The following is a 27,952-nucleotide window of genomic DNA, read 5'->3' as shown; positions in this document are numbered from 1 at the left end:
ATATGCCAGCACCCCTCCCATCAGCTCCTCCACCCCACTCCCAGCACCTCCCACACACCAGCAGCTCTGCCAATCAGCACCTCCCCCTCCCTCCCCGCACCTCCTGATCAACTGTTTTGTGGTGTGCAGGAGGCTCAAGGAGGGGCGGGAGTGAGGGCACAGCAGGCTCAGGAGAGGGGACAGGAAGGGGCAGAGTGGGGGCAGGGCCTGTGGCAGAGTCAGGGGTTGAGCAGTGAGCACCCCCCAGCACATTGGAAATTTGGTGCCTATAGCTCCAACCCCAGAGTCGGTGCCTATATAAGGAGTCACATATTAACTTCTGAAGAGCCGCACACGGCACCGGAGCCACAGGTTGGCCACCTTCATCTATTTCCTACTACGTACTTTGTTTGCATGTGACAAAGTGTTCTGGGTGACAGCTACGAAGCAAGACTTAATTCACACTCCCTGCAACAAATGTATATCAGGATTATAATCAAGACTACACTAAAGATAAACCACTTGTACATTTCCATACAAACGTCATTAATGCACAAAGTCAAGCCTTATAGATGCACTGTAGCGGCTACATAGATAAGGTTATGTTGCTTTTTCCACTTAACGTGGGGTTTAAATACTCCACATGGAGCAGGAAACCTTACATTGATTGTTCCCAAGATGAGTTCACTAAGGAGGACATATATCAATTTTCTAACTTTATGTAAAAACAAAGGAAGATAATCTTATTTTGGACCTCCTCACACTCAAAAGAGGCAACAAACTTGAAGGGTATGTCTACATAGCATTTTGGAGCCCATGGGAGCAAGACTCCTAGCCCTGGGCTAGTGGGGTTTGTGCTAGCATTCTACAAATAGCTGTGTAGACAGAGCTTTGAAGTTGCAACTCGGGCTGGAACTGGGTGCTGAAACCTGGGTTTGCGGGGTGGGTTGGGCTTCAGAGTCCAAGCGTCAAAGAGCCCTCTATGCAGCTATTTTTAGACAGCTAGAGCAATGCAGCTAGTCTGTCAACCTGGGATAGAAGGCTCACTCCTGCTTGCTCCAGAATGCTGTGTAGACATATCTGAATTATCACCCACCAGTGCGTTAGGCTGCAGGTTACATCATTAGGTCATTTCGGAAAGTTTAATACCAAGCTTCTTCACCGTAACTGTTTTGTTTCAAAAAGAGCTCTACGTCTTTGTAAAGAACTTCTATTCTCTAGTGCTGTCTCTACTACCCATCTTAGTTCCTCAGCTCCTCAGCTCCTGCTTCCCTAACACCTAATCCCTGCTATCCTGTGTCTCTCTGGCAAGAGTCCCTGACTCCTCCTTCCCTCCCCCCTTGCCTCCCAACATCCTTACCCCTAGCTTTTCAGAAAATTCAAAGCTTGCCAGCATGACTTCACATCATCTTACCTGCCAAAGTCTGTCAGGCCATAGATTTTCCTAGAAAAATTGTTCCCTTTGTAGCACAGATACACAGTCTACTTTGTCAGACAAACTTGTCACTGGGCCTCCCTCTCCCCCTGCCCCCTCCTTGCTACTGTTATGACAGACATGGTGAGAGAGGGAGGCTTGGAGGCAGTATCCTGACAAGTAGAGCTTGTAGATCTACCACAGAGAAGGGAAGATCTCCTCCATCTGGCAAACCTCCTTTGATTCACTAGGGGTGAGTCCTGAACTGATAATAAACCTGCCAAGGTCTATTAAGACAGTGTGCAGGCAATTCTTAGTATATCTCCAGAAGGAGAAAATCAGAGAGCCATGGGGGAGAACAGAAGGCACAGGGTCAGAGCAGTGGGTTTCCCTGCACCTCCCGGCAGCCTACACACCGGTTTCCAGCCCAGTAACTCAATCCCAGTGCCCACCTTATCTCCCCAGTTCCATGGTACCTCTTTCGTCCTACACCAAATCCACTGACCCATTCCACACAAAGTCGGTTCATGCTTACTTTGTTTTATTGCAGGATTTTAATGTCAGTACGTCTGAATAAAAAAGTCCTCCATGTGACTATTACATGTTAGGAAGGGGAGAAGCAGTTCTGGACACACAAGATGTTCTGTAGAACATGAAAGAGCTACAGTTATGTGCACAAGAGATGTCTTCCATGGACTCTCTGGGGTACCTCCCATCCAAGCAATGGCCAGGCCTATTCTTATGTAATCTAGGAAAATCATAGCCAATTGCAATATGGCTGCAAGCTGGAGCCAGTTTTGTTTCTGAAGTGCAGTAATAAAACCCACATCTCTAATATAAATGTTATAAAGCATTACCACAAATTCTCTCTCATATATATAAATAATGAATAAAATAAAAGTAAGGGAGAGGGAGACATTATACACCTATATAAATATAAAATGTTCATAACACACAACTGCAGTCGGAGAAACAAAATCTAGAACATCTGTGACAACCTGAACTATCAATCAGCTGCAACCTGATCATCTTTGAAAATTCAGTAGGATCAGGTTTAGACCAGTACAGTGTATTTTCAAATATCCAGCAGTTTTTCCTTCAGCTTATCTGTGAGTGTAGGCATTATCTCCATTTAACAGATGAGGAAGTGGTCATTCCTATAAATGCATTAAACCACAGAATAAGCTTAATCAGCTTAATCTCTCATAGCTTTTGATTTAAAGTGCTTTACACTATTACAAACGGGAAAAGGTTTTTGTAGTAGAAAGAGGTATCAAGCAGCACTCATCCTTGAATAAATGCTCTTTATGAACAGGGACATACATGGGGGGGACGAGGGGGGAGCAAGAAGGGCACGCCCTCCTCACACACACACACACACACACACACACACACACACACACACACACACACACACTCTCCCTCCCCCCTCCAAAAAAATCTCCATGTGTCCCTGTAGCCCAGGGAAGGAAGTAGCAGGGCAGCTGACTGCCGGCTGAACTCCTTCTCCCTCCCCCACGGCAGCTGCCAATTCTCCTTCCCTGCTGCCTCCACCCTGGAGTCACCTCACCAGGTGGTCTGCAAAGCAGGCAGCAGTGAAGAAGCAGCAGCAGCTGCATGGGTGGGGAGAGGAGGAGCTCAGCCTGCAGCCAGCCACCCTGCTGCTTCCTCCACCCCACGGCTGCAGGGACACAGAGAGTGCTGCTGCCAGGGGGAGCCGCTGCCTCCTCGCTGCTGGGCATCCCCAACAGAGGCGTCCTGCCAGAGGTGTCCAGATAAATTGCCAGGGGAGGGAGAGGGTGGACAGCATACGAACCTTTCATTTGTGTGTGTTTAACATGGCCCTCCAAAAGTGGTCAAATTTAAATGTCTGCGCACGCCCGTTTATGAATTAGCAGAGCTTGCTGTATGATAATCAAGAGATACAGGTTAGAAAGAATGTTAGGTAGAAATTTAAAGTCTACAGAAATTACTTGTCAATTTCTGGAAGTTTGCACCCAATGAAGTATACTATAGTGGTGGTGAGTACACCATATTCAGATGTTCACATCTTCATTATTTCAGACCCAACTACTTCCAACTTCATCCAGCATACATTCCTCATTTCAGGAATCTGAGCTTTAAACATGACATGTAAAAACAGTATGAGTTATCTAAAGACAAAATAATGCATCTTAAAGATTGAGGCATACATTTTTCTTGCTAGCGTAACTTGAGAGTTTGAATCTCCCCCCCCAAAGCATTAAAGAAATAATTAAGTTAAGGGCTAGGAACCCCAAGGGAAAAGTGCACGAGAGTGATGAGAAGTTTTGGAATTGAAAGCCTCTTACAGTCTCTGAAGCTTACTCACTTTTTTCTTTCCTCTCTCCATTTAGCAATCTCCTCTGGAGTATCTAATTGTATTCTTCTAGCACCAGGAGCATGCATCTAGGGAGGACAAGTTTTCAGAAGCATTACAAAATGTGACTGAATATTCCCTTTTTGCAATTACACGAAACTCTGCAACTTTAAAAACACAGACATTGCTGAAGTTGGGTGTAGCTTATAGAAAATGAAAAGACCAAAAATGATACACGGTGATTGTTATTTCTATTATGTTGTCTTTTACATGCTTTTCATGTTTAATATGGGACCGACGGTCAGTTTTAAGGCTGAGACTGGACTTTGTCATTCTAAAGAAATATAAAAATGCATAAAGACAGCCAGAGGAGAAGCTAATAATCAATTCTACAATTTTCATGGACTCAATTTTTGAAGCAGTTTGGGGTACCTACATTCTTCCAGTGAATTTGAACCAACTTCTCATGTGCACTGAAACTGCAACCATCTTCTGCACACTGAAAGAGAAGAAAAATACTCTGACACTATTTGAATGGAATTACGCACAAGAAGAGTCAAGATGTAGCTCGCTTATTTTTAACTACACTGCATACCACTGCATAGTAGATCACTTTCTTGAATGGTGAATCAAAACAACTGCCAACATAGTCTCGGTTACTCACACAGAGCTTTGAAGATGTAAAAGACTAAGTACCAGTACTACAGCATTAACAATTACATTTTAAAAAGGAAACATTCAGTTACTAAGTGGCGTAAGAGTAATACATTATGTTCACTATGTTTTAATATATCTATTCTCTCCAGTACTCATTTAGGATAACATCTTAGGATTCAGAATGCACTTAACAGTTTATAGTAGTGAAGACCTTCCATTGTTTCATGCAGGAATTGGGGCAGCTGGCATCCGAGAATTAGTCTTAGCCCCATCATAGAGGACTTGCCTAAATTGTACACACTGTAGTCAGCCCTGTTCTAGGGCAGAAGACTTCAGCATTTCAGACTGGATGCAAACAGCACAAGCACATTGTCAACACCTGTTATGTTCATGCTGTACTGGATATCTATAGGTGGCCAAAACAAGGCAAATCCCTCTAGCAGCATCATCCCCGAAGACTTCAGTAATTCACGCAAAATTGTATGACTTGTTCATATACCATGGATAATTTCAACTACTAACTACCAATTTTACATTTACCATTATCACAGGTTTCAGAGTAGCAGCCGTGTTAGTCTGTATTCGCAAAAAGAAAAGGAGTACTTGTGGCACCTTAGAGACTAACAAATTTTCATGAAGTTGACAGATTTCCACTCTATACGGCTAAATTCAGTGCCTTGCATAATCACAGGTTTCAGAGTAGCAGCCGTGTTAGTCTGTATTCGCAAAAAGAAAAGGAGTACTTGTGGCACCTTAGAGACTAACAAATTTTCATGAAGTTGACAGATTTCCACTCTATACGGCTAAATTAAATTTGTTAGTCTCTAAGGTGCCACAAGTACTCCTTTTCTTTTTGCGAATACAGACTAACACGGCTGCTACTCTGAAACCTGTGATTATGCAAGGCACTGAATTTAGCCGTATAGAGTGGAAATCTGTCAACTTCATGAAAATTTGTTAGTCTCTAAGGTGCCACAAGTACTCCTTTTCTATTTACCATTATGAATCAAAGACCTACATGACCAGCACCCCAACGCCTATAAGTACAGGCAGAACCTATATACTCAGTTAGGGCCTCCATTTTACATCTTAATCAAAAAAGCACACCCATAGCAACACAGTGACTCCTTGCACTATTTGGAGTCAGTGAAGGAGATGACTCCAAAGAAAATGCCACCTACCAATACTTCCTGTAGCACGATTTTCCATTGGTGATCTCCCATTCAAGCACTGACTAGGACCAAAACCTGCTTAGATTATGAAATCACAGTCCAAAATGGTATGGCTGTAAATTATAAAAATAAGCTGTTTTATAAGAAAAACTTTTCCACCTATTTAAACTAACCTGTGTGTGCTGTGCAACGTGTTCATCATATTTTTCTTGGTTTTTATAGCCACGATCACAAGTATCACAATAATGAGAGAAAACTGGTTCTTTTTTCCTTTTGTTCTGTTAAAAAGAGTGACACTTATTTTCATTTCTTCAAAAAATAAGTTACACTTTATTTTAAATAGAAACCAATATGTCAGAATATGCTTTCATGAAAATATTTAAATTATTTTAATTGGAGTTTCAATAGTCAAAACATTTGATACGTAATCTAGACAGAAAAATGACTAAAAAGATCAAATAATTGTGTCCCATATCTTGCAGTTTCCAATTCAAATGTGCCCAGTTTACAAGTAACATCTTTTTACTAAGTGTCACCACTGCCAACATAACCAAAATGCCAAAGTGGCTTAATCAGAAATAAAGGTTCTTGCAAGGTTAGTATGTCTCAACAATAAAATCATGTGCACAATGTACGATTTAAATAAGTTGATTAGAGCATCCCTCCCTTGAATGGATCCAGGACTTGCAGACTTGTCTCATCATGGAATGCTCTCATTTATAACATAATGGTTAACATATTTTATAACATAACCCTAACCGGTGTGGTAGGATTAAGAGTACTGTATCCCAGAAGTACAACTGAGTTACTAAAGTCCACATAATAACTATAATAAGTACCTTTTGCTTGAAGTTTCCACCTGGAGAATGTTTAAAAAATGCAGGTGTTTGTTCAGCTTGCCATTCTTGGGTAAAATGGCAATTTCCACCTTCAATACAAAAAATAACAAGAAAAATGAAATTACAAATAGTTGTTATAATACTTTCTTCAATATTATGTTTGGGGAAAAAAGTGCACTCTAAATAACTGAAATAACCTTATACAAATATTTTGAAGAAAAGCAGAAATATGGAAGTTTTTGATCCATCTGATATTCCTTACCTCATCTGTGTAATCACAATATTACACTACTTGTTATCTTATATCCCTTGATGTCCTGTACGTCATTGTTGAGACTTCTCAGGATCTCCCTTATTCTATCAATCCTTTTAAAAAACTGCCTGAAAATTAGTGCTACGACTTTAAAAAAAAATCTAAAATGCTGATTTATTATTATTTAAAAGTGCAGATAACACAAGGATTTTTTGGTTTGTTTGACATCATCAACATGGCAAACCCCAAAAGGACACAGCCTCCTTGGAGATATATTATAGCATCACCAAATCTTTGACAAATAAAAGGCAAAAACCTGGTTTTAAGTTTCAGGATTGGGAAGCTTGGGAAAGAGCGTGGGAACTACCTCGTCCTTCTTTTAGTCATAAGCAAGAAGTAGCCAGCACTGGAGGAAAGCAACAACCACCTAAGCAGATCCGCAAGCCAAAGTGCACGTGAGAAGCAGGGCTGCGGCACCCAGGACCACTCCTCCTCACCCCCCACCTCCGAGATGCAGCTGGGGAGCAACCCCCTGCAGAAGGATGGATATGGGGGAAACAAGGCAGGAGGCCCTCGGAGGGGGGTAGTCGTTGGGAGAACAGGGAGGGGGGGAATATCCGGCCCAGGTGCAGAAGCCGCTCCCCCTTGCCCCCGCGGGGGTCTCCCCTACCTAGGTGCGGGGCTCTCGGCCGCTCGCCGTACGCTGGTGACGGCTGGTACCATGCGCCAGGCGGCGGATAATCCCCAGGCGGCGGCGCCCAGAAGCTGGGGTCCCAGGCGGGGGGCCCCGGGGGCGGGCAGAACACCGGTGGCCTGAACATGGGAGGAGGCGGCGGCGGGTACCAGGCGAACGGATTCATGTCAGGCCCGAACAGACCCCTCCGGCCTCCCGTACTGCCCCTGCCAGCAGCGGCTGCCTCCACATGGGGAACACAGGCGGCCACCGCATTATACGTCACTTCCGGCACTACTGTAAACACTCCGCCCCAAAGCCAGGGTGCGGAACTCCGCCGGCTACACGACCGGGGAACGTCATCGCACAGCGCCGGAAGGGCCATGGAGACCGTCAGCCGCCTCTGCGCCGGCGGGGTTTGTCTGGGCCTCCAGGGTCGCTACGCAATACGCATGCGCCTCCCACAGCCGCGGTGTTGTTGTGCCATGGCCCGAGAGCTGATGGGGCCGGCGCTGCCCCCGGGCTTCGCCCGCTGTGCCGAGGCGGACCCGGATGAGGACTTCAGCCAGGGTGAGGACGCGTGAGAGGAGCGGGTCGCCCCAGCGCCCGGGTTTAAGCGGCAGCTGGGCGCGGCCCGGGAGTACAGCCGTGAGGCGGGGGGCTCCTCGGAGCGCTTCCCTCCGCTCCCAGCCTGGGGCTGTGGGTAGCCCCGGCACCGCTCGGTGCTGGCCGAAGCAGCGCGCCCTGCCGTCTCCCGCCTGCGCGTGCCGGGGCCAGGGCTGAGCCGCCCCGCCCCGCGGGCCCCGTTAGCAAACCTCCGCACGGGGCTGTTTACCCCGTTCGCTGGCCGGCCGGCCGGGTGGCGCTTCCTGCGCTGCGGTGGTTTGCAGCCGGCGGGGTCCGCACCTCCCTTCGAAACCTTCTCGGGGCCCGCAAAGCGGCAAACGGTTGAACACCACGGCTGTGCTGCAAAGTGACCCCTCGCTCTTGGGTGCTCCTGCCCTGCGATAGCTGAGGCCGAGACAAGCTGCTTGTTTCACAGCGGTTGATTTTCTGTGTGCTCTAATGCAAGTGACTTTTTTTTTTTTCTTTTTTTGTGACAGTGAGGGCCACAGTTGCAACTTGCCTGGTGCTGCACCCAGTTTTCAGATGAGTTCGTGTAGCCTGTCAAAGATAAACACACGCGAGCACTCTGTTTTCTTGTAGTTGTGTTCTAGGATATTTTACCTCGGGGGTTTCTCAAACTTCGTTGCACCACGACCCCCTTCTGACAGCAAAAATTACTACACGACCCCAGGAGGGGGGGACTGAGCTCACCTGAGCCCTGGTGCCCCAGGTGGGGGGCCAAAGCCTGAGCCCACAGCCCCAGGTGGGGTGAGGAACTGAAACCCCAGGGCTTCAACCCCAGGCAGGCGCCTGTAACTTGAGCCCCGCTGCCCGGGACTGAAGCTGTTTGGCTTCGACTCTGGGCTATGAGGCTCGGGCTTTGGCCCCAGGCCCCAGCAAGTCTAAGCCAGTCCTGGTGACCCCATTAAAATGGGGTCGTGACCCACTTTGCGGTCCCGACCCACAGATTGAGAACCACTTTTTTACACACACAGAGCTGCCATATAATTTACTATTTTCTCTCCTCAGGGGAGGTATTGTTAATGCTACTGACATTTTTAGATATACTACTTTTTTCTGGCCTTAGACTTTGTCTATTTATGGGTTTCATAGCATTTACTTGTCTTTTAACTGAATTTTGTCACCTGTGGTAGACAGCAGATACCTCGGGTTTGGCTCACCTAGAGTAGGTTGCTCTGTCATGCTTCGCTATTTGATGCTTCATTTGTCTTAAGAAAGGACTATATTTTAAACTCATTTATTTTGGGGAGGATGCTTAAATTATGTCTTAGCACAAAATGTAACTATGTATCTGAAAACAATTTAACTCAATTCATTCTATCTATGAGTATTCTTACAACCATATTTGAGCACCCACATTACCCTCTGAAAATCACATCCAATGTGTTTTGCAATGCATAAAATCACCAGACAAATACAAAATACAGCGCTTTATATGTCTTATGCTGATCTACATTGTGCTAGTTCTGAAGTAGCCTCTGAGCAAAGAGTCAAGATGCTGGTATTATTGCTATGTACTGTTGGAATGCCCTTGAGAAAGATCTAAAGTGGCTTTGCGACAAATTCTGTAAAACATTGTCTGCAGCACAAATAAATGGATTTAAGCTAAACCTCTTTCAGTATTATGAGATGATTCTCTAGAGGAATTTTAATATGGATACTTAACATGTGTAAAATGGTCTTAAAAGGTTGTTATACTGAGGCAGATTGTTAACCATTTTTAAACAATATTACTTAGTTTAAAGATCCATCTGTGGTACATGGGAGGATATTTGATGGGGGGGAACTGGTGCAACTTGCTAGGGGATAAGCATGTCAGCATTCCACACCTGCAACTGCTGCCACCACTTCCCAGCTGCTCCTTCTTGGGCCTTGCTCTTGTTTGACTGATACTTGATGTTTCTTTTCTTTTGACCTGATCTGAACAACTCTTCAAATATGGTTTGTTTGTTTTTTTCACTTGTTTGGTAGTTGAATTTATGTGTGAGCTTGTCCTTCACTTTTCCTCAGGGACATTTCCATTTCTAGACTTCTTTTTTAGCATCTACCTTCTTAGAAAGAAAAGGAGTACTTGTGGCACCTTAGAGACTAACCAATTTATTAGCGCATAAGCTTTTGTGAGCTACAGCTCACTTCGTCGTATGCATCCAATGAAGTGAGCTCTAGCTCACGAAAGCTTATGCTCTAATAAATTTGTTAGTCTCTCAGGTACCACAAGTACTCCTTTTTCTTTTTACAGATATAAACAATAAGACTGCTACTCTGTAACCTACCTTCTTTAGAGAAAATGACATACAAAATTGTGCACTTTCAATCTTTTAATTCCATCCGAAAGGGTTAATTTGATACCTTAAATCAGAAGAGTGAAGACAAGCATTTATTAATGTCAACAATTATGAAATGGAATTGCTACTTCACATGCACAGTTTGGTTATGTGTAATTTTCATAAGGCAATATGTCAGTAAATATTTAATAATCCATTCTTTTGGCTTCATTATGCCCACTTATTCTTTTTGCATATAACGTACTACATTAAAAGGACACTATTAAGGTTTCAACATCAAGCATTCAAAAGTCCCTGGTTCAAAGGATCTGTTAAAAGATTGTTTTGCCCATGTTAAAAAATTCTGCCAATGTATTTTTCCGTAGCCCTGTTCTTAGAAAATGCGGAACCATTTTGGCTGAAATTTTCCAAATATTTCAGCCCGAGACAGAAACCAGGCATGGAAAACTTAAGCCCAAATGGTTAATATTTGGTAAAGTGTTAAGTCTCTGAAAACAGGGTCTTATAACGGGGAGTATGGGGCAACCTTAATAATAGGTAGCATTAGCAGTCCCATTTATAATTGCCTGTCACACCTGTAGGATACTTTACTCATTTAGGTTCTGATCCTGCAAACATTTATACATAAATTTAACTTTATACATGTGTAATGCCACTGCATGTGCATAGGTGCTTTCAGGGTCTTAAATATATATATTTTTAAATAACTGATCAAAAATGGGCCATGCATTCAGTTACACTGATCAAACAAACCAAAATGGGTAAGATATTGACAGTAGTCAGTATAATATGTGGCTTATTAATCCTTGGCCTCTATCCTGTGTCTTCCATAATCACATCTTATAATTTTTTAGGAGGGAGATGGAGGGGATCCACAACTCTGACCAGAAATATCTGGTATTGAAGTGGACTCATGGATCTGTTGTCTTGGTTCATTTCATTTCCAGGCAAACAAGAAGCTGAGATGAGAGGCAGATCAGTGGTTGCTTTGTATGTTGTTCTTGTTTTGTGTTTTAGTTATGTGAAGAAATGATGAGTTGTGTAATGTCCCCTTTAATCTTTCTCATCCTTGTCTAAGACTTACCTAATAAAAGTTGAACCTTAGAGACTAACAAATTTATTTGAGCATAAGCTTTCGTGAGCTACAGCTCACTTCATCGGATGCATGCAGTGGAAAATACTGTGGGGAGATTTTATATACCCGGAGAATGTGAAACAATGGGTGTTACCATCGCTCTCATTACAGTGTGTATGGTAACACCCATTGTTTCACATTCTCTGTGCATATAAAATCTCCCCACTGTATTTTCCACTGCATGCATCCGATAAAGTGAGCTGTAGCTCACGAAAGCTTATGCTCAAATAAATTTGTTAGCCTCTAAAATGCCACAAATAATCCTTTTCTTTTTGCGGATACAGACTAACACAGCTGCTACTCTGAAACCTAATAAAAGTTGAGCTTCTAGATGGATCTGGTTTATTTTGCATAATTTAAAAGGTCACAGCTCTTTAATTGTAGATGTCATTTTCTCTCAGCCTTCATTTATTTGACTTCATTGTACCTGATCTTTTTTTGTTCTAATTCTTTGGCTGTAGTAAAAGTTCACTGTACCTCTTCCCAGATCAATAAGTTTCCCTTCCTGTCTGCCTTAAAATCAGTGTTTGAAATTTCAAAAGGCCCTGTGGAGTTTATGCCTCAGAATGCACTGTGAAATTATAAAAAGTCCAGTAGTGTCAGAGCCATTCAATCCTGTGATATAAATTATTCATTTAGGCCCTAATTCAACAAATAAATCAATCTTTATTCAGCAAATTATTAAAGCTTGTTCTTACGTGCTCGGCTGTGTCAGGACCTTTGTTAAATCATTGTTAACTCTTATGTAGAGACAGGACTGTTTTTTGAATAAAGTTAAATCCAGCAAAGTACATATTTTGATGATACCAAAAGTGGTAATATTCATTTAAAGTGTTTAATAAAATATCCACATTAAATCTTCATGTTTAGTTGCAGGTCCAGTATTGCCTCCTGGCTACAAAAAAAGCTCAGAAATGCATGACCGTGATGAAGGCCCCAAGTCTCTTCCTCTGCTCAGAGAAGCAAATAGAGATTCTGAAGAGGATCAGGACACTAATCCAGTACCCAAGTCAGTCTGACTGTGTGTCATTCATGTACTTTACACTGGTCAAATAAGCAGAAATTGGACCACTTCATACAATGAGTTGACTGAATTAGTCCAGATGCAGAATCGGAAAGGGGCTATATTATGCAACTGAAAAAAGCACACACGAAAATAAAGTCTGCTAAAGTTGTCCCCTCATCCTTTCGAGGGTGATAGTGGCTACCTAATCTGTGTGTCTCCTTAGACTGTGACTGGCTTGTTCAGTGCAATCTAAATTGTTCATTTCACTTTAATTTTGTATCTAGGTTGACGTGTCACTTAACTTTTAGATTGTACTTTTAATTTGTGTGTATCCATGGATGGTGGGCACTTCATTAGAAATCTGAAAACTTAATATTGAGTGAATTCTGTTTCCAGAGTACAGCAAGTTTCCCTGTAGAAAGTAATAAGCAGCTTGTTAGTATAACTAATATTAAAGTTGCTGTGATGGGCCTGTTCATGGAAGTGTATTTTGGTAAACTATATCTTTGCTAGCAATAAGCAATGGCATTTATAGTAGACTTTGAGTGGACTGTCAATTTTGAAATTAGTGTTTCCTAATATAAATGTATATTAAGAAGCGTATTGGAGGTAGAAGTGAAATTTTGAGGTTAAAAAAAGAAAAAGGCCAAAATTTTCAAACCTTGCATACCTAAACTTAGACTCCTATATCCATATTTAGTAACTTAAATAGAAGTCGCTCAATTTTCAGAAGTTCTAAGCACCCACAAATCTCATTGAAGTTAATAGCTAGAGGTGCTTGGCATCTTTGAAAATAAAGTCTCTTCTAACTTTAGGCAAAAAGTCTTGAAAAATGTGGCCTTTGACTCTACATGAATATAAACATACTAATGGGAAATACTGCACCTGTTTTAGGAACAGGTATATGGTAAGAATACTCAGATTGTCATAACATCAAAGTTATAGATCAAATGGATGATCACAGGGAAAATTAGCTTACCAATGACATAGTGAACATTTTTCAACTCCTAGTAGGCCTGATTAACTTGTCAAAGAATCAGAGTTAATAGGAGTCTTTCTATTGACTTCAGTGGGAACTAGTTTGGGCTCCTAGATACAGTGTTCATGTTAACTCTATTATCTGTTTATCTTAAACATTTTTATCTCCTTTTTAGACAATTATCTATTTAACTTAGATATTTGTAACATGCCTGTCATCATAATACAGTATATAGGGACCAGTCTGACTCCCATTGACATCAGCGTAAAGATTCCTGTGCGTGATCAAGCTCTAAACAAGTGTGGGTATATGATTATTTTGATTTGAAGGGTGGAAATTTTTTTTTATTATTTTTTTAATAGCAAATCTCAGCAAACTGCACATACTCAAATTTAATGGGACTAGTCAAATGTGCAAAGTTTAAGAACATGTAAGTGTTTGCAGAATTGGAGTCTTAGAAGGCATTATGCTATTTCCATGTAATGATTGTTACTGTAAATACTCCCCACTTTCCCCCCATGGTTTTATTTACTGATTGTTCAGTCTAAAATTCGATTTGGAAAAGTACTAGGCAAAATGTGTAGAATGATGGTAAAAATGTAGCAAGAAATATGCTGGTGTTAAAACTACTTTATGCATACAAAACAGCATTACCATGTTTTACTATTTGATTTTCTCTTTCTGCACCAATAACATTTTTTTTAAATGTCACTGCAGTGTAAGAATGAGGTTTATGCTAACAAATATTTAATTGCTCCAAATTTTCAGATTCTTATGCTGTGTTTCCATGGTAACAGCAAGATAGTACATAATGTAAGACTTTTGGAAATCATTTTATTTTTTTTTCCTTTAAAGCATAGATAATTGCCATCTATGTCAGAGTAATTATTAAGCTCAATCACTGTATTTGTAGAAAACAGAAAAGAGCTCAGGAAGATGACGATGATGGCTTTTTTGGACCTGCTCTTCCTCCTGGATTTAAAAAGCAGGATGATTCTCCAGAGAGGTAATTAAAGCGGAATAGTGTTCAGGCTCCTCTTGTTAAAACATAATAATTTTCAATAAAATATTTTGTGACTCTGTCAGTTAACACCTTAGTTATACTTAAGATTTATGTGATTAGAATTCCTTCTTCCACATAGCAGTGTTCCTTTGTAACTTGAGTACAGAATTCCCCATGTACCCTCTGGAAAGTCTGAGAGAAGAGGAAAATTGTATATGAACTGTCTAATCATATTTTGAATATCAAATTTCTCTCATCTTCTAAGATAAAGCTCAAAAAAAGTATGCTATGCGTGTTAGTCAGGCAAACTGTTGTATGGTGTACGCTTGTGGGTTTTTTTCAATTTTTTTTTTTTTAAGGTTTTATAGGTATTGGGCCCAAACTCTATGAACTCCTCAGTTGCGGGGGCCCACCTGCGTGGAACTCATTGCAGGACTGAGGTGTTAATTTGTTCCTATGTCATATAATATGGTTATATTATTGCAATGGTTGTTTTGTTAATACATTGGGATTATTAGTTTTCTTCATGTAAGCAATGCTGAGTGGTGTATGTTTGTTAAAATCGTATTTTACTAAATCAGCATTGTTTATATCCTTTTTGTCAGAAACTAAGCCCATTCAACCATACACAATTATAAAATATCTATTGGAGAAAGCTAGTTGTTAATTTTCCGTTCAGAATTTAACTGTATCTGACAGCCTCCTAATCTTCACATCAATCTCAGCTCTTTCCAGTGTAATCCAAAACGATATTCTGTACAGAAATCACTACTTTCAAGAGAATGTTATTAGATAAAATGTTCAGCAGAAACTTCCTTGCAGATTTGCTTTTGACATCCGTGCTGTTTGCTTCCTCAGTGCTATAAAGAGTTGGTAGATAAAAAGATCCAATATTTACCTGTCAGAAATAGTCATTGTTAGGAAGATGAGCCAGTCTGTTGCTGAACAGTTCTGATTGTAGCATTACTGTCTGCAAGAAATTCCGTAGTTGAAAATGTCTCTCAAATCTGAGAACTTTTATTGAGAGAGAATTTCTATGTATTAAGAAATACGACTGTCTCTCCTCCAGGTTTAAATCTGTTGAGATGATTTGGGGAACCTCTCTGTGTACAATGTATAAATTCTGGTTAATTTTATGATATTGTATCATTGAGTGCTGCAACGTGAAGTAGGCCTACCATGGGCTGCCAGGGTCCATGACATCTCTCTCTCTCTCTCATAAACACACCCATCTGGAAGAAATTACAGAACAGATAAAATAAATCATTAATTTTAACAACTGAACTCTGGCTGAACAATGGGTATGCTTAGGATGGTGCTTAGCAGAGCCCAAAACCTGAGCTGCATGACCTAGTGGTTGGAGCTAGCAGCAGAGACAGGGTTGCGATCACACCAGATGTCAGAAGCCTCGCCAAGGGTCAAAATCAGAGTCTGCAACTGGGTCAGGGCAAGGAAGCAGGCAACCGGAACAAGGCATGGTAGATAGCAGGGACCAGGTGAAGAAGCAGGGACCTGTTGGCGGGGGTCTGCGCATCAACAGGCCTAATGAGTAGTTGCTCAGACAAGGAATGGGACAGGAAGTCTTGTATCCGGTGGTGTCCAATCGGCTGTTAGTCATCTGACCATGGTGAGTCAGTGGGTGTAGCTTCTGTGATGAGGTATTAGCAGCAGTTCTGTTGCCCGCCCTTCTAGCTCAATGGCACAAAAGATAAGGCTGCTGCTCAACAGCCCTGCAGGCCTGGCTTTGAGACCTGTGGCACCTGACAGTGTCTGAGCTGTGAGAACTAATTCTGCCTAGGCTGTCTGAAGAAAAGAAGGTTTGAAGAGTGGAAAAATCCCTTAACAGGAAACCAAAGAAACCAGGTGGTAATACCTTTAAATATTCAGAGGGATTCAGACATAAGGAGAAGCTTGGGCAGGAAAGGGGAACAAACAGAACTTGTTTTTTTAGCAAAGGGGACCTTTGACTGTGAAAACAGTCAAGGTCAATGGAGGCTGGCTGGACGAAAGAGAGGGAGAAGAGATCAGAGAGATTCCAAAGGAGAAGCCATGTGCAGGAGAGCAGGGAGAGAGGAAGGATCCCAAACTCCAGAAACAAACACTGAGCCAAATCCCAAAGAATGCTCAAGAGAGGTGAGGAAACTGAGGCAGGGATGGTGTGCAGATGTTGTATTATTTTGTCTAGATATGTATACGTCTTGTGCTGTCTGTAGTAGAGAGTGACTGGTTTGGGAACTTTTTCAAAGCCTGTGCATTGTGTGCTTCAACTATCGTATCGCTAGAGAGGTGAATGTAAACTAGATTTCCCACAAAGTTGGCACTCTGGGAAAGGCTATGCTTAAGATACTGGAGAAGCTGGGGGAGCTAGCACAAAACATAGGGTGTAGGCAGTTGAACTTTCAGGAGGTGGTGTAAGCTGGAAGATCTGCACATTCAGAATGTGGCCAGTGATCCAAAGGCAGTGCCTGGACTCTGCTTAGACTCAGGAAGCTTAAAAGCATATGGGCTCAAAACAGCAGCTTGATGAGTGTCAGGCAGGTGAAGTTATACCAGGGCTTCCACATCTTTAATGCAATACAACTGTCTCCAAATATGTAGTTAAAAGTAGTATAAATAGCTGGTATGATTATTTCAGGGTAACATATGGTATCTCAGCGCTTGCTTTCATTATAAAGACCATTACCCTCTCATCCTTCAAATCCCTCCTCAAGGAACAATTTCTGCTGTTACACATAAAGGAAGTCAGCCAAACAATGGCTAGGTGGGACAGCAGTTGGGGAAAGCTGATTTTATTATTTATTTGTTTTGTTTTTTTTAATCTTTTGATTATTTGGGACCATCTAGTTGTGCACATCAATAACAACTCTATGTGACTGTTACCCTTCTTCTCCCAGTTATTATTGTATAAATGCAAGTAAATGTGAACCAGCACCCTGCACGATGAGGTCCTGGGTACTACCACAGCACAAATAATACTGAAAACATGTTTCTTTGGACGAGACATTCTTTCAGACATATAAAAATAGGATCTCTAATAAAACAGCCAAAGGGTCTGCTCCTGAAAGCTTTACACAGTTAGTCCTCTTGATGTTGACGAGACTACTCATAAAAAGAAAAGGAGTACTTGTGGCACCTTAGAGACTAATAAATTTATTTGAGCATAAGCTTTCGTGAGCTACAGCTCACTTCATCAGATGCATTCAGTGCGGGGGGGAAGCATGTGAACATGGCTAGCAGGATTAGGCCCACAGGGGGAAAGGCAGCCATTTAAAGGTGAACTAGAAAGCGGTGAACTGCACTTTTCACTTCTACTTTCTGACATCGAGTAGATTCTGCTTACTAGCAATCCCTCGGTTGCGAGCAAAAAGTTGGTACTGTATTACTGTCAGTTGCTAATAAGCGAAAGGCAGGTTTCCAAGGTAGCACCCAGGGAAAGAAGTGCTTGGACATGTCTTTCCTGGCTGCAGTTCTGTAAGCCTGGCTGCAGGCAGGGCAGCAGCAGGGATGGAAGGTGCAGTCTGGATGCTGGGGCTTTCCCTGGGGATCAGATATGCTGGGGACCCGTGGGGCTGCACATGCCTCTCCCTGAACTCTCCAGGGGTTGGGGCTCAGTATGTCCCAGCACTTCCTTCCTTCAACAGTGCAGACCCCCAGCAGGGCACAGCCTGGAGAGTTCAGGGAGCAATACCATGCAGCTCTGACATCTATGCTGCATTTCCCCTCTCCACTGTTCCTCTGACCACATCCTCCTGTGCCAGTTCACAGCCACTTATCTCCTGTGTGGTCCATGGTCCAGGCTGTTTTGCAAGGCAGCTGTCCCAGAAGGAAGTACTGGGATGGACTGAGCACCTGCCACAGACAGTTATCCAGGCCTGCAGCCAGGGAAGCACGTTCAAGCCCCGCAAGCCTGTGTGCAGGGTGTACACAGCACATCCCAGCGGTTCCTTCCCCGACTGCAGGCCCGCAAACCTGTGTGCAGTTGTTGGGGGGGTTTTTTTGGTTTTTTTTAAACAATTCTTAATAAGCAGCATGCTGTTGCCAATATCCAAATTCCATTAACATTGATGTTAATGGAATAGGATTGATTACCAGCAAAATCTTGTCAGTAACCAAAAGTTGCTAGTATCAGGATTGCTATTAAGCAGGATATATGTATTAAGAGTGTCTTAAAGTCTTTTAGTCCCCTCCTGGATTTTTTTTGCTTAGTGACTTGCTTCTAAATGGTCAAATTAAACAAAGCACAGTTAGGGCTAACGTGCATTAACTTAACATATGGGGCCAGATTGTGCCCCATCCTGTGTGCTGGCACAAGGGAGCAATGGGGCATTAAAGGGATCCCCTTGCACCTTGAGAGAAACAGGCTTTGCAGAGCTACCATCTCCCCTTTTTGAGCAAATGTGTGAAAAGGGCATGGACCAGGCAGAGCCTTGTCTCACTTCTACCGCTCCCCAGTGCACTGGCAGTGTAACTATGTTGGCACATTGGGGAGCACATGATGTGACTGGTATAGATCTGATGCCATTTATTCCCTCCCCAGATCAGTGGGGAGAGTGGAAAGGAGATTGTGATGCCTAGTTGCAGTCTCCCTCCTGGGCTGTTCCAGGGGCAGCAAAACAACACAGTGCCCCTTATTCTGGTCAGATTACAATCTGCTCAATCTAGTCCATAATTACTGAAACAAAACGATGCATGTTGATTTCAGTGCATGGATATCCCAGTGTATGATTGGCTCATAAGTGTGTGTTGATATACTGTTTATGCCTTGTATAATATATCCGCACTCCTTTTGAACATCTTTATTTTTCAGACACATCTTTCAAATTTGTCAAAGCGTATATTCTTAGTTGAGCACTTTATATATGACAATTTTCAGCTTTTAAAACACCTTTTTTGAGTTAGTCAAGTACAAAATATAGATGAACCGTTTTCTTTAGTTTTGAAAAGAATATCCCTCTCTAACGATGATGTAATACGAAAATTCAACTTGTGAATATTTTTGGAAAAAAATTAAAATCAGAGTTGAGAACAAACGTGAGATGTTTTAGCCCCAAATGTACAAATTTTGAAGAAATTAAGCCTCAGAAAAATAGGATTGGAGAAGAGAGTGCATTTTCAACCATAATAATAGCTATGGCTTGAAAAATCCAGTGGCTAATGGGGAAAATCTCAGGCAAGTAGGGGGTCCTCGGTGCATCGATTTTTTGCATAACTTAAAATTTCATTTTAAAAAATATTGTTTCCTGCCCTTATTTCTAAAAATAATCTTCTGCATATGTGCCAAAAGGAAACAGCAGCCCTGTTTTCTGCCTGAGTCTGTAGAAAAACAGCAAAGCTGTGCCAAACAGCAGAGTGTATTAACAAGATTTCACTCAGATTCGCACTTGCTGTTGGAGATGATCTGGGTAGCCAGGAAGCTGTCAAAAATCATGTCCGTTCCATGCTGCTGAGGAAAGCCCTGAGCAGCAGCAGCAGAGTTGTTCATGCAGAAGACACCACAGAAATGGAGGCTGTGGGACGTGTAGAATATTGAAAACCATTTTCCTACCCACTCCTTGGAACAGCCTACAAGGTGGGAGGGGGTCGAGTAGCTGAGGCCTGCCCCTCTCTCAGGCTTTGTCGACATGGGGAAGTTTTATGGGTTATACAGGTATAACACCCAGCATAGATACCCTACTTTGGACTATGAGGGAACATCTGCACTGCAGCTGGGGTTTGATTCTCAGCACAGGTAGACAGACTCATGCTAACTCTGCCTCAGCTAGCGTGCTAAAAATTGCAGCGCAGACACTGCAGCATGGGCAGCAGCTAGGGCTAACCACCCAAGCTTGGACTAAGGGCTTCGGTGGGCTTGGACTCGGGCAGCTAGCCCAACCGCTGCCAGTGTGGCAACATCCACGTGACTTAGTGTGCTAGCACAGGTCTGTGTACCCGCACTCACAATCCCACTCCAGCTACAGTGTCGTAGCCAGAGTAGCTTTCTCTTGTTTGGCGAACACCCCTTTCCAAGCAACATAAGCTAAACCAACAAAGGCACTCTTCCGCCAAAATAAGGGGTACCACCAGTGTAAATGTATTTGTTTTAAATTCACATTTCGGTTATATCAAAAAGCCTTTCTGTGTGGAGACTGCCTTAGTCGTGTGAAAGCAGAAGAGAAGACAAAAAGCTGCTTCTCTCTTCCAGCAGCTAGATGGGGGTGGAGTTCACATTTAGCAGACACTTGTAAGCCAGAGGCTGCAATGAAAGATGGAGCTCTCTAGCTAAAGGCAGCACCACAGTAGAATTATCAGCACCCTTCTCCTTCCTAGCACTGCTGCTACAACAGGCTGGCTTCTTGGGGGAGGATTGCCCCTGAACCTTGCAGGTGCCCTCTATTTACACATATGTCCCTTGTTCTGTCTCCTTTTTGTTAGTAGGTGTAATCCTCTGTCTATAGGTCTGGTACAATTTTGTTTGCTTTGCTTGAAGTCTTGGCAATAGCATCCCTGCTGCAAGGCTTGATTGATTAGATTATACCAGATTTAATAAAAGCATAATTCAAAGGCCCTGGGGCTCATTTCCTCTGTTCCTAAAATCTTATGTTTAGGGTTTCAGCCAGCCGTCTGCAGGAGTTAGGAAGGTATTATTTTTCTCCCCAGTGTATTTTGGGTTGTGGGTTTTTTGTTTTTTTAAATCTCCTTTGAAGCATCAGGAATGGCCACAACTGGAGATGGGACATTGGGTATGGGGGGCCAGGACTCTAAAGTGTCACTGAGCATTTTCTCTCTCTCAGGTGCTTGACTGGCTGGTTCTTACTAACATGTTGAGGGTCTAACGCAGAGGTGAGCAAACTATGGCCCATGGGCCACATCCGGCCTGTGGGATCGACCTGCGGGACTGGCCTGCCTGGCCCCTGAGCCCCCAACCCCTCCCCCGCAGCCACCTCCCAGGCTTTCCAATAAGCCTGTCCTGCCTCTCTGAGCGGCATGGTAAGGGGGGGGGGGGGGGTTGGATAAGGGGCAGGAGGTCCTGGGGAGCATTCAGGGGACGGAGGTTTGGAGGGAGGGCGGTCAGGAGACAGGGAGCAGGGGGGGTTGGATAGGGGGTGGGGTCCCAGGAGGGGGCAATCAGGGGACAAGGAGGGGGGGTGTTGGATGGGTTGAGGAGCCTGTCAGGGGGTGGGGGGTGTGGATAGGGGTCGGGACAGTCGGGACGGGGGGGTTGGATAGGGGGTAGGGTCCTGGAGGGGGGGCCCCAGGACAAGGAGCAGGGGGGTTCTGAGTTGGGGGTTCTGAGGGGGACAGGAAGTGGGAGGGGGCAGAGGGGTGGGGGCAGGCTGTTTCCAGAGACACAGCCTTCCCTACCCAACCCTCCATACCGTTTTGCAGCCCCGAGGGTCAGGCCGAAAAGTTTTCCCACCCCTGGTCTAATGCATAGACCCTGACTCCGTAGGTGCTCTGGGACTCAAGCACCCATGGAAAAAGAAACTAGTGGGTACTCAGTACCCAGGAGTCAGAGCTTGAGGTGGAATGTGATGAGTTCTGTGCTGCTAACAACTTCTGCCCTTGGGGCAGGCAGTTTGTTTATAAACAGAGACAGGGTGATTACGATAACAAAAGGCTTGTAATTAAATTAAGAATCCTCAGATGATCCTGAAAACATTCCCAGGCATTCCAGTTAAAAGATAGGAAACAAAGGGGAGGAATAAATGGTCCATTTTCAGAATGGAGAGAAGTAAATAGTGGTGTCCCCCAAGGGGCTTGTACTGGTCTGGGATCAGTGCTGTTTAGCATATTCATAAATGATCTGCAAAAAGGGGTAAACAGTGAGGTGGCAAAGTTTGCAGATGATACAAAATTATTCAAGATAAGTCCAAAACAGAATGCATCCGATGAAGTGAGCTGTAGCTCACGAAAGCTTATGCTCTAATAAATTTGTTAGTCTCTAAGGTGCCACAAGTACTCCTTTTCTTTTTGCGAATACAGACTAACACGGCTGCTACTCTGAAACCAAAGAGTTACAAGGGATCTCACAGAACTGGGTGATGTGGTAACAAAATGGCAGATGAAATTCAATGTTAAATGCAAAGTAATGTACATGGCAAAATAGAAACCCAACAATACATACAAAATGATAGTGTATAAATCAAGAAAGACATCTTGGAGTCAGTTGCTGTACTCTGGAAGCACTATCTTTCCAGAGTACTGCCAATTCATAAGAATCCTTTTCACTGTGCCTGTATCATTCTGAACTGTGGAATGCTCATTTTCTTTCTTCAGAAGACTTAAAAATTATCTTCAGTCATCAATGGGACAGACACAACTGAATAATGTAGCTGTCCTTAATGTGCATCTCAGTAATAACAGGGAACCTAGATGTAAATATGATTGCTGACAGTTTCATCCAGAAAGCTCCAGTAAGACAGAATGTCTTTAAACTGGGACGTTGGTGAAGACAGCTTGTAGGTGATTGCAATGATCTTAATATATTGTAATTCATTATAATGTAATTATGTAGTTCATAATAATTTAATCATTATTCAAATAATAAAGATATCAATGATAGACATATTCAACAACTAGAATATGAAAAATGTATAAATAGGCTGAAAATAGCCTTCTCCCAAAACTGGCAGAGTGCCCCCCCCACACACACACACACGCACTCTCTCTCTTTCTTTCTTCAAAAGCACCCACAGGCAAAAACAGTCAGCACCTATGGTCTAACGGATCATCATATGCAGGGTCAGGAAGGAATCCCCCCCCCCCCCGTCAGACTGTCAGTGATATTGGAGGTTTGTGCCTTCTGTTGCAGCGTGTAGGTCCGACTCACTTGACAGGATTATCTGGGTATATCTCATTTAATCATTTCCCTGCCATAAAAGGGGCCTCAAGCAGTGGTGCACCTCGGTCCCTCCTGTTCTCTGCCTGTGGCACATAATAGTCTAATGATCCTCTGGTCTAATTTTGGTTGTTGAGTTTAGTGTGTAGGTGCTGGGTAATGTTGTTGGCCTGTGAATATACAGGAGGTCAGACTTGGTGATCTGCTGGTCCCTTCTGGCCTTAAACTCTGATTTATTTTTGATTGCACACAAACTTGGATAGTGGAGATCATATTGATAAACAGATGGAAAGTATTTTAATAGAGACAGTGCCTACTTGTGGTTTGTTGTTTTTTAAAGTGATAACTTTAAAAATCTGGAACGTGGAGATGGAAGTGTGGTTTTTCAAGTTAATATCCCCCTTGTGAATGTAATACATAGAAAGATGAAAATGTATGAATATCAGTGAAAATGTGACTTTACAAGAGAATACACATTCAACTTTACCACTTTACTGAACTGTTCAAATATTGATTCTTGCTGCAAACAATAAAAAGTTGTTACTTAAATGTGCTTTTCATGCTGATTCTTTTTTAAATTAGGGAAAGGAAATAAGAATTCTTTTTTTTTCTTTGAGGCCTGTTATAGGTCCTGCTTTACCACCTGGTTTTAGGAAACCTACACAGTATACTGAGGATAACAGCTGTTCCATAGGATCTTCTATTTCTTCAGAATTCCATACCCAGGTTTGTAAAAACTGAAATGGCACTGATCTATCTTGTATTTATAGGGCGTTGGCATCTGAAGAATTCTAACAAACTGATGGCCTGATCCAAAACCCACTGAAATAACTTTTTAATACAAAAAGAAAAGGAGTACTTGTGGTACCTTAGAGACTAACAAATTTGTTAGTCTCTAAGGTGTCACAAGTACTCCTTTTCTTTTTGCGAATACAGACTAACACGGCTGCTACTCTGAAACCTTTTTAATACAGTAGATCTTGTTTTAGACCGTAAACTCTACAGGACAGGGATTTGTCTTGCTCTGTATTTGGAAAGCGTCTGGCTCATTTTGGGTGCCATTGCAGTATAAACAATCAATGATAATCAAGTAGCTTCTGAACTGTAACTGCAGAATCCTGTCTGAAAGGGATTGTGCGAGGAAAAGTAAGTTTCTCTGCCCACCTTTTCATTTATATTGTGCTTGAGCATGTTGGGCATTTCAAGGAATTTAGAAAAGAAATAATCCCTGCCCTGTAGAGTTTACAATCTAAGTTTACGTTGGTAGATGTGCAGGTGAACGAGCCTCTGATAGTGTGGCTGATGTGATTAGGCCCTGTGATGGTGTCCCCTTAATAGATATGCGGACAGAGTTGCAAGGGCTTTGTTGCAAGGATAGGTTCCTGGGTTAGTGGTTCTGTTGTTTGGGTTATCTAACAAGTGAGTTGGGAGCAAACATCAAGACAGGGAGTTGGTGAGGAGCAAGAGGATAGAAGTAGGGAGCTGACCAAAGCAGAGGAAATGTTGTGAGGTTTGGGGGAAAGGAGGGATGAGGGTGCAAGTAGCAGGTGTTATAAGTGTCAAACTTCTTCTTTACCACAAAGTCTGCTCTTTCTTGGTGTTGCTGGAGGATGGGTGTTGTAGACTGAATTTAAATTAAAAAAAAGCCAGCCTGTGGACTTGTAGTCAAACAAATGTCCCCTCACTTTCTCCCTTTTTCTTCTGGTATGATAGTCTCTCCCCTAGAGGGTATTATGGCACAGTTCAAACAAGAAGAAAAGGAGTACTTGTGGCACCTTAGAGACTAACACATTTGTTAGTCTCTAAGGTGCCACAAGTACTCCTTTCCTTTTTGCGAATACAGTACAGACTGCTACTCTGAAACAGTTTAAACAAGCTTCCCTTCCCAGGACCCAAAATGCAAATAAATCCCAAATAGATGGTATTCACTTCCTGTCTCCGGGAGAGAGACAGTCAGATGGTCAGCATGGCTAGCCTGGCTTGATGGGCTCTAAACTACATTCCCAGAAGTCTGGGACAATGCCCATTGACATTGAGTAGTGAGGGATACAGCAAATTCCCAACCACCCCACACCTGGAAACTTCACTCTTGCACTGTGAACAGAGGCAGTAATCTGGGCTGCTTCCCAAACTACCATCTGTCCCTGAACTCCTGCAGTGGCTGGAGAGAAATCCTGAAAGTGGATAAGTGCTGGGCTCAGATGATTCTCATACTAGATATAAAGAGCTGTTAAACTAGTTAGTATGAGATCTCACACTTATTTTGAAGGAGAGGGGTGTTGAATATTTAACAATGACAGTTTCTCCAAAGTGTTCATTTTGTATTGAGCTTAAATGCCACAGTTTTAAACATGTCTAAAATCTCATATCTTCTCAGTTGCTCTTGTCTTTTATGATATGTCAATGGTTCTATGTAGATGGGGCCTGAATTGTATGTTTTAAAAAAAATTGATATACCTTTACGTGCCTCCTTTATCTATCATAAGGAAGTAAAAATTGGGCACAAGCACTCCCCCTACTCCTCTGCATGTCATCTTCAATTACTGTCCAGATCATGGTGTGCTTTAGGATGGGAAATGGTCATTTTTCTTCCCATTTACTCTCCTCCCTGTTTGAGATTTTTTTTCAAAATTCTGCTCTTCATTACTCCTTCCCATTGTCCTTCGTGTCTTTCCTTTCTCACTACTACTACCTCTGAATGCCTAGCTCACACTGGTATGTAACTTAGCAGGGAGCTCCAAGGTAATGTATACTGGTAAGGAAGGTGTAAGATATGTGACAGAATTGTTGCCAAATGTTTAGTGTCATAACCCACGTAATTGTTTCAGGTAAGCGTTGGCACATGTTTGTACCAACTTTTCCTTATTCTGTTGTTCTGAAGCGTTTCAATTTTCGATGCAAGGCCCCAGCCTACTAGAGTGTAAGTGCTGTTCTGAAACCAAGCTTTTTTTATTAGCATTTTGTGCTGTGACCATTCTGCTACCTCCTACAGCGAGCATTGTCATGATTTATAATGAAGAATGATAGTCTGCTGTTTAAAAATATTCTTAACTGCAAATAATGATTAAGCAGTTTGTCATATTGACAAATGTCTGGTTGCAGAGATATCAGAATTAGGCTGTTTCTACATTTCAAACAAAAAAATATAAAAATTCCTCCATTGTTAAATAGGGACCTCCAGATCATGTGTCAAGTGAAGTGTTTGTAACAAAGAAACTTAGTTTATTGCAGAGATTTTTTTCTAGTTTCAACTGGTAAAAAATTTTCATCTTTTAGTGTGTTGGCTGTGATTGATGCGATTTGTTCCTATGACACTTATTACACAGTTGTAGAGGGTATGCATTTTCTACATTAAAATAATTAACTTTTTTTTACTATTCAGTTTGGCAAGAAGAGGTTTTTGTTATCTGTAGCGACAGCTTATTCTGTCGACTCTTCATTGTAATTTTGCATTGAATTATCTCAAATACCTGTGTATTTTTTAGATTTGTTTAAGTGCATGTATTTGGGGACAGGAGGTAGAAGTGTGTTGAACTTAACATTAATGAGCAAGGAAACAAGATGGACTTCAATTAAAACCTAGCATAGAGTTTCTTTATCTTTTATCTTCAAAGCGCTTATGATAACTTGTGAAATCTTTTAAACTTTTTTGTTCCAGATTTTTTTTTTTCTAGCCTCTTTGGCCACATCCTGAGAAACAACAAAATACCACAGTGGTAGTTTATTCAGTACTTGCAGTTTAAAATCAGTGAAAAAGCTTTAGGGTAAAAAGAAAAGAGATAATACCATTACATCCACACACTATTAGGGTTATGAAAGGACGGAACAAGTTTGGGAACCCTGCTCTAAACCCAAGCATACTAAGGAAATTGAGGCAAGACAGAGCTCAGGTCATCCAAATAATAATAATCTTTTTATTACTGACCTTGGCACAAAAAGTGGGAGTGTGCTAATAAAGTTAGCAGATGATACAAAGCTGGGAGGTATTGCCAATTCGGAGAAGGATCAGGATATTATACAGGAGGATCTGGATGACCTTGTAAATTGGAGTAATAGTAATAGGATGAAATTTAATAGTGAGAAGTGTAAGGTTATGCATTTAGGGATTAATAACAAAAATTTTAGTTATAAGTTGGGGACGCATCAATTAGAAGTAACTGAAGAGGAGAAGGACCTTGGAGTATTGGTTGATCATAGGATGACTATGAGCTGCCAATGTGATATGGCTGTGAAAAAAGCTAATGCGGTTTTGGGATGCATCAGGAGAGGCATTTCCAGTAGGGATAAGGAGGTTTTAGTACCGTTATACAAGGCACTGGTGAGACCTCACCTAGAATACTGTGTGCAGTTCTGGTCTCCCATGTTTAAAAAGGATGAATTCAAACTGGAGCAGGTACAGAGAAGGGCTACTAGGATGATCCGAGGAATGGAAAACTTGTCTTATGAAAGGAGACTTAAGGAGCTTGGCTTGTTTAGCCTAACTAAAAGAAGGTTGAGGGGCGATATGATTGCTCTCTATAAATATATCAGAGGGATAAATATAGGAGAGGGTGAGGAATTATTTAAGCTCAGCACCAATGTGGACACAAGAACAAATTGGGTATAAACTGGCCACCAGAAAGTTGAGACTTGAAATCAGACGAAGGTTTTTAACCATCAGAGGAGTGAAGTTTTGGAATAGCCTTCCAAGGGAAGCAGTGGGGGCAAAAGATCTATCTGGTTTTAAGATTCTACTCGATAAGTTTATGGAGGAGATGGTATGATGGGATAATGG

General features: G+C 42.3%; 2 protein-coding genes across 6 annotated transcripts in view; one reads left to right on the top strand and one right to left on the bottom strand.

Moving 5' to 3' along the window:
- The window catches only part of NUFIP1 (nuclear FMR1 interacting protein 1), a 31,372-nt gene extending 23,662 nt beyond the window's left edge, over window positions 1–7,710 (bottom strand). For both annotated transcript variants that reach the window (XM_038400106.2, XM_038400115.2), the window contains exons 1-5: window positions 7,323–7,710; window positions 6,400–6,488; window positions 5,734–5,838; window positions 4,168–4,230; window positions 3,744–3,820 (exon numbers count right to left, since the gene is read on the bottom strand). In XM_038400106.2, coding sequence (XP_038256034.1) covers window positions 3,744–3,820; window positions 4,168–4,230; window positions 5,734–5,838; window positions 6,400–6,488; window positions 7,323–7,710 — 722 coding nt within the window. The remainder of the gene's footprint in view (window positions 1–3,743; window positions 3,821–4,167; window positions 4,231–5,733; window positions 5,839–6,399; window positions 6,489–7,322) is intronic.
- The window catches only part of GPALPP1 (GPALPP motifs containing 1), a 37,283-nt gene continuing 17,039 nt past the window's right edge, over window positions 7,709–27,952 (top strand). Inside the window, exons 1-4 of one of the 4 annotated variants that reach the window (XM_038400138.2) lie at window positions 7,709–7,895; window positions 12,249–12,381; window positions 14,271–14,363; window positions 23,796–23,904. In XM_038400138.2, the coding sequence (XP_038256066.1) occupies window positions 7,709–7,895; window positions 12,249–12,381; window positions 14,271–14,363; window positions 23,796–23,904 (522 nt within the window). Of the gene's footprint in view, window positions 7,896–12,242; window positions 12,386–14,270; window positions 14,364–23,795; window positions 23,905–27,952 lie in introns of all 4 variants that reach the window. The other 3 variants (XM_038400129.2, XM_043500824.1, XM_043500820.1) reach the window with 3 other exon arrangements.

This window comes from Dermochelys coriacea, chromosome 1, assembly GCF_009764565.3.
Source record: "Dermochelys coriacea isolate rDerCor1 chromosome 1, rDerCor1.pri.v4, whole genome shotgun sequence".
Lineage (NCBI taxonomy): Eukaryota > Metazoa > Chordata > Testudines > Dermochelyidae > Dermochelys > Dermochelys coriacea.
This window is presented reverse-complemented; position numbering and strand designations above follow the sequence as displayed.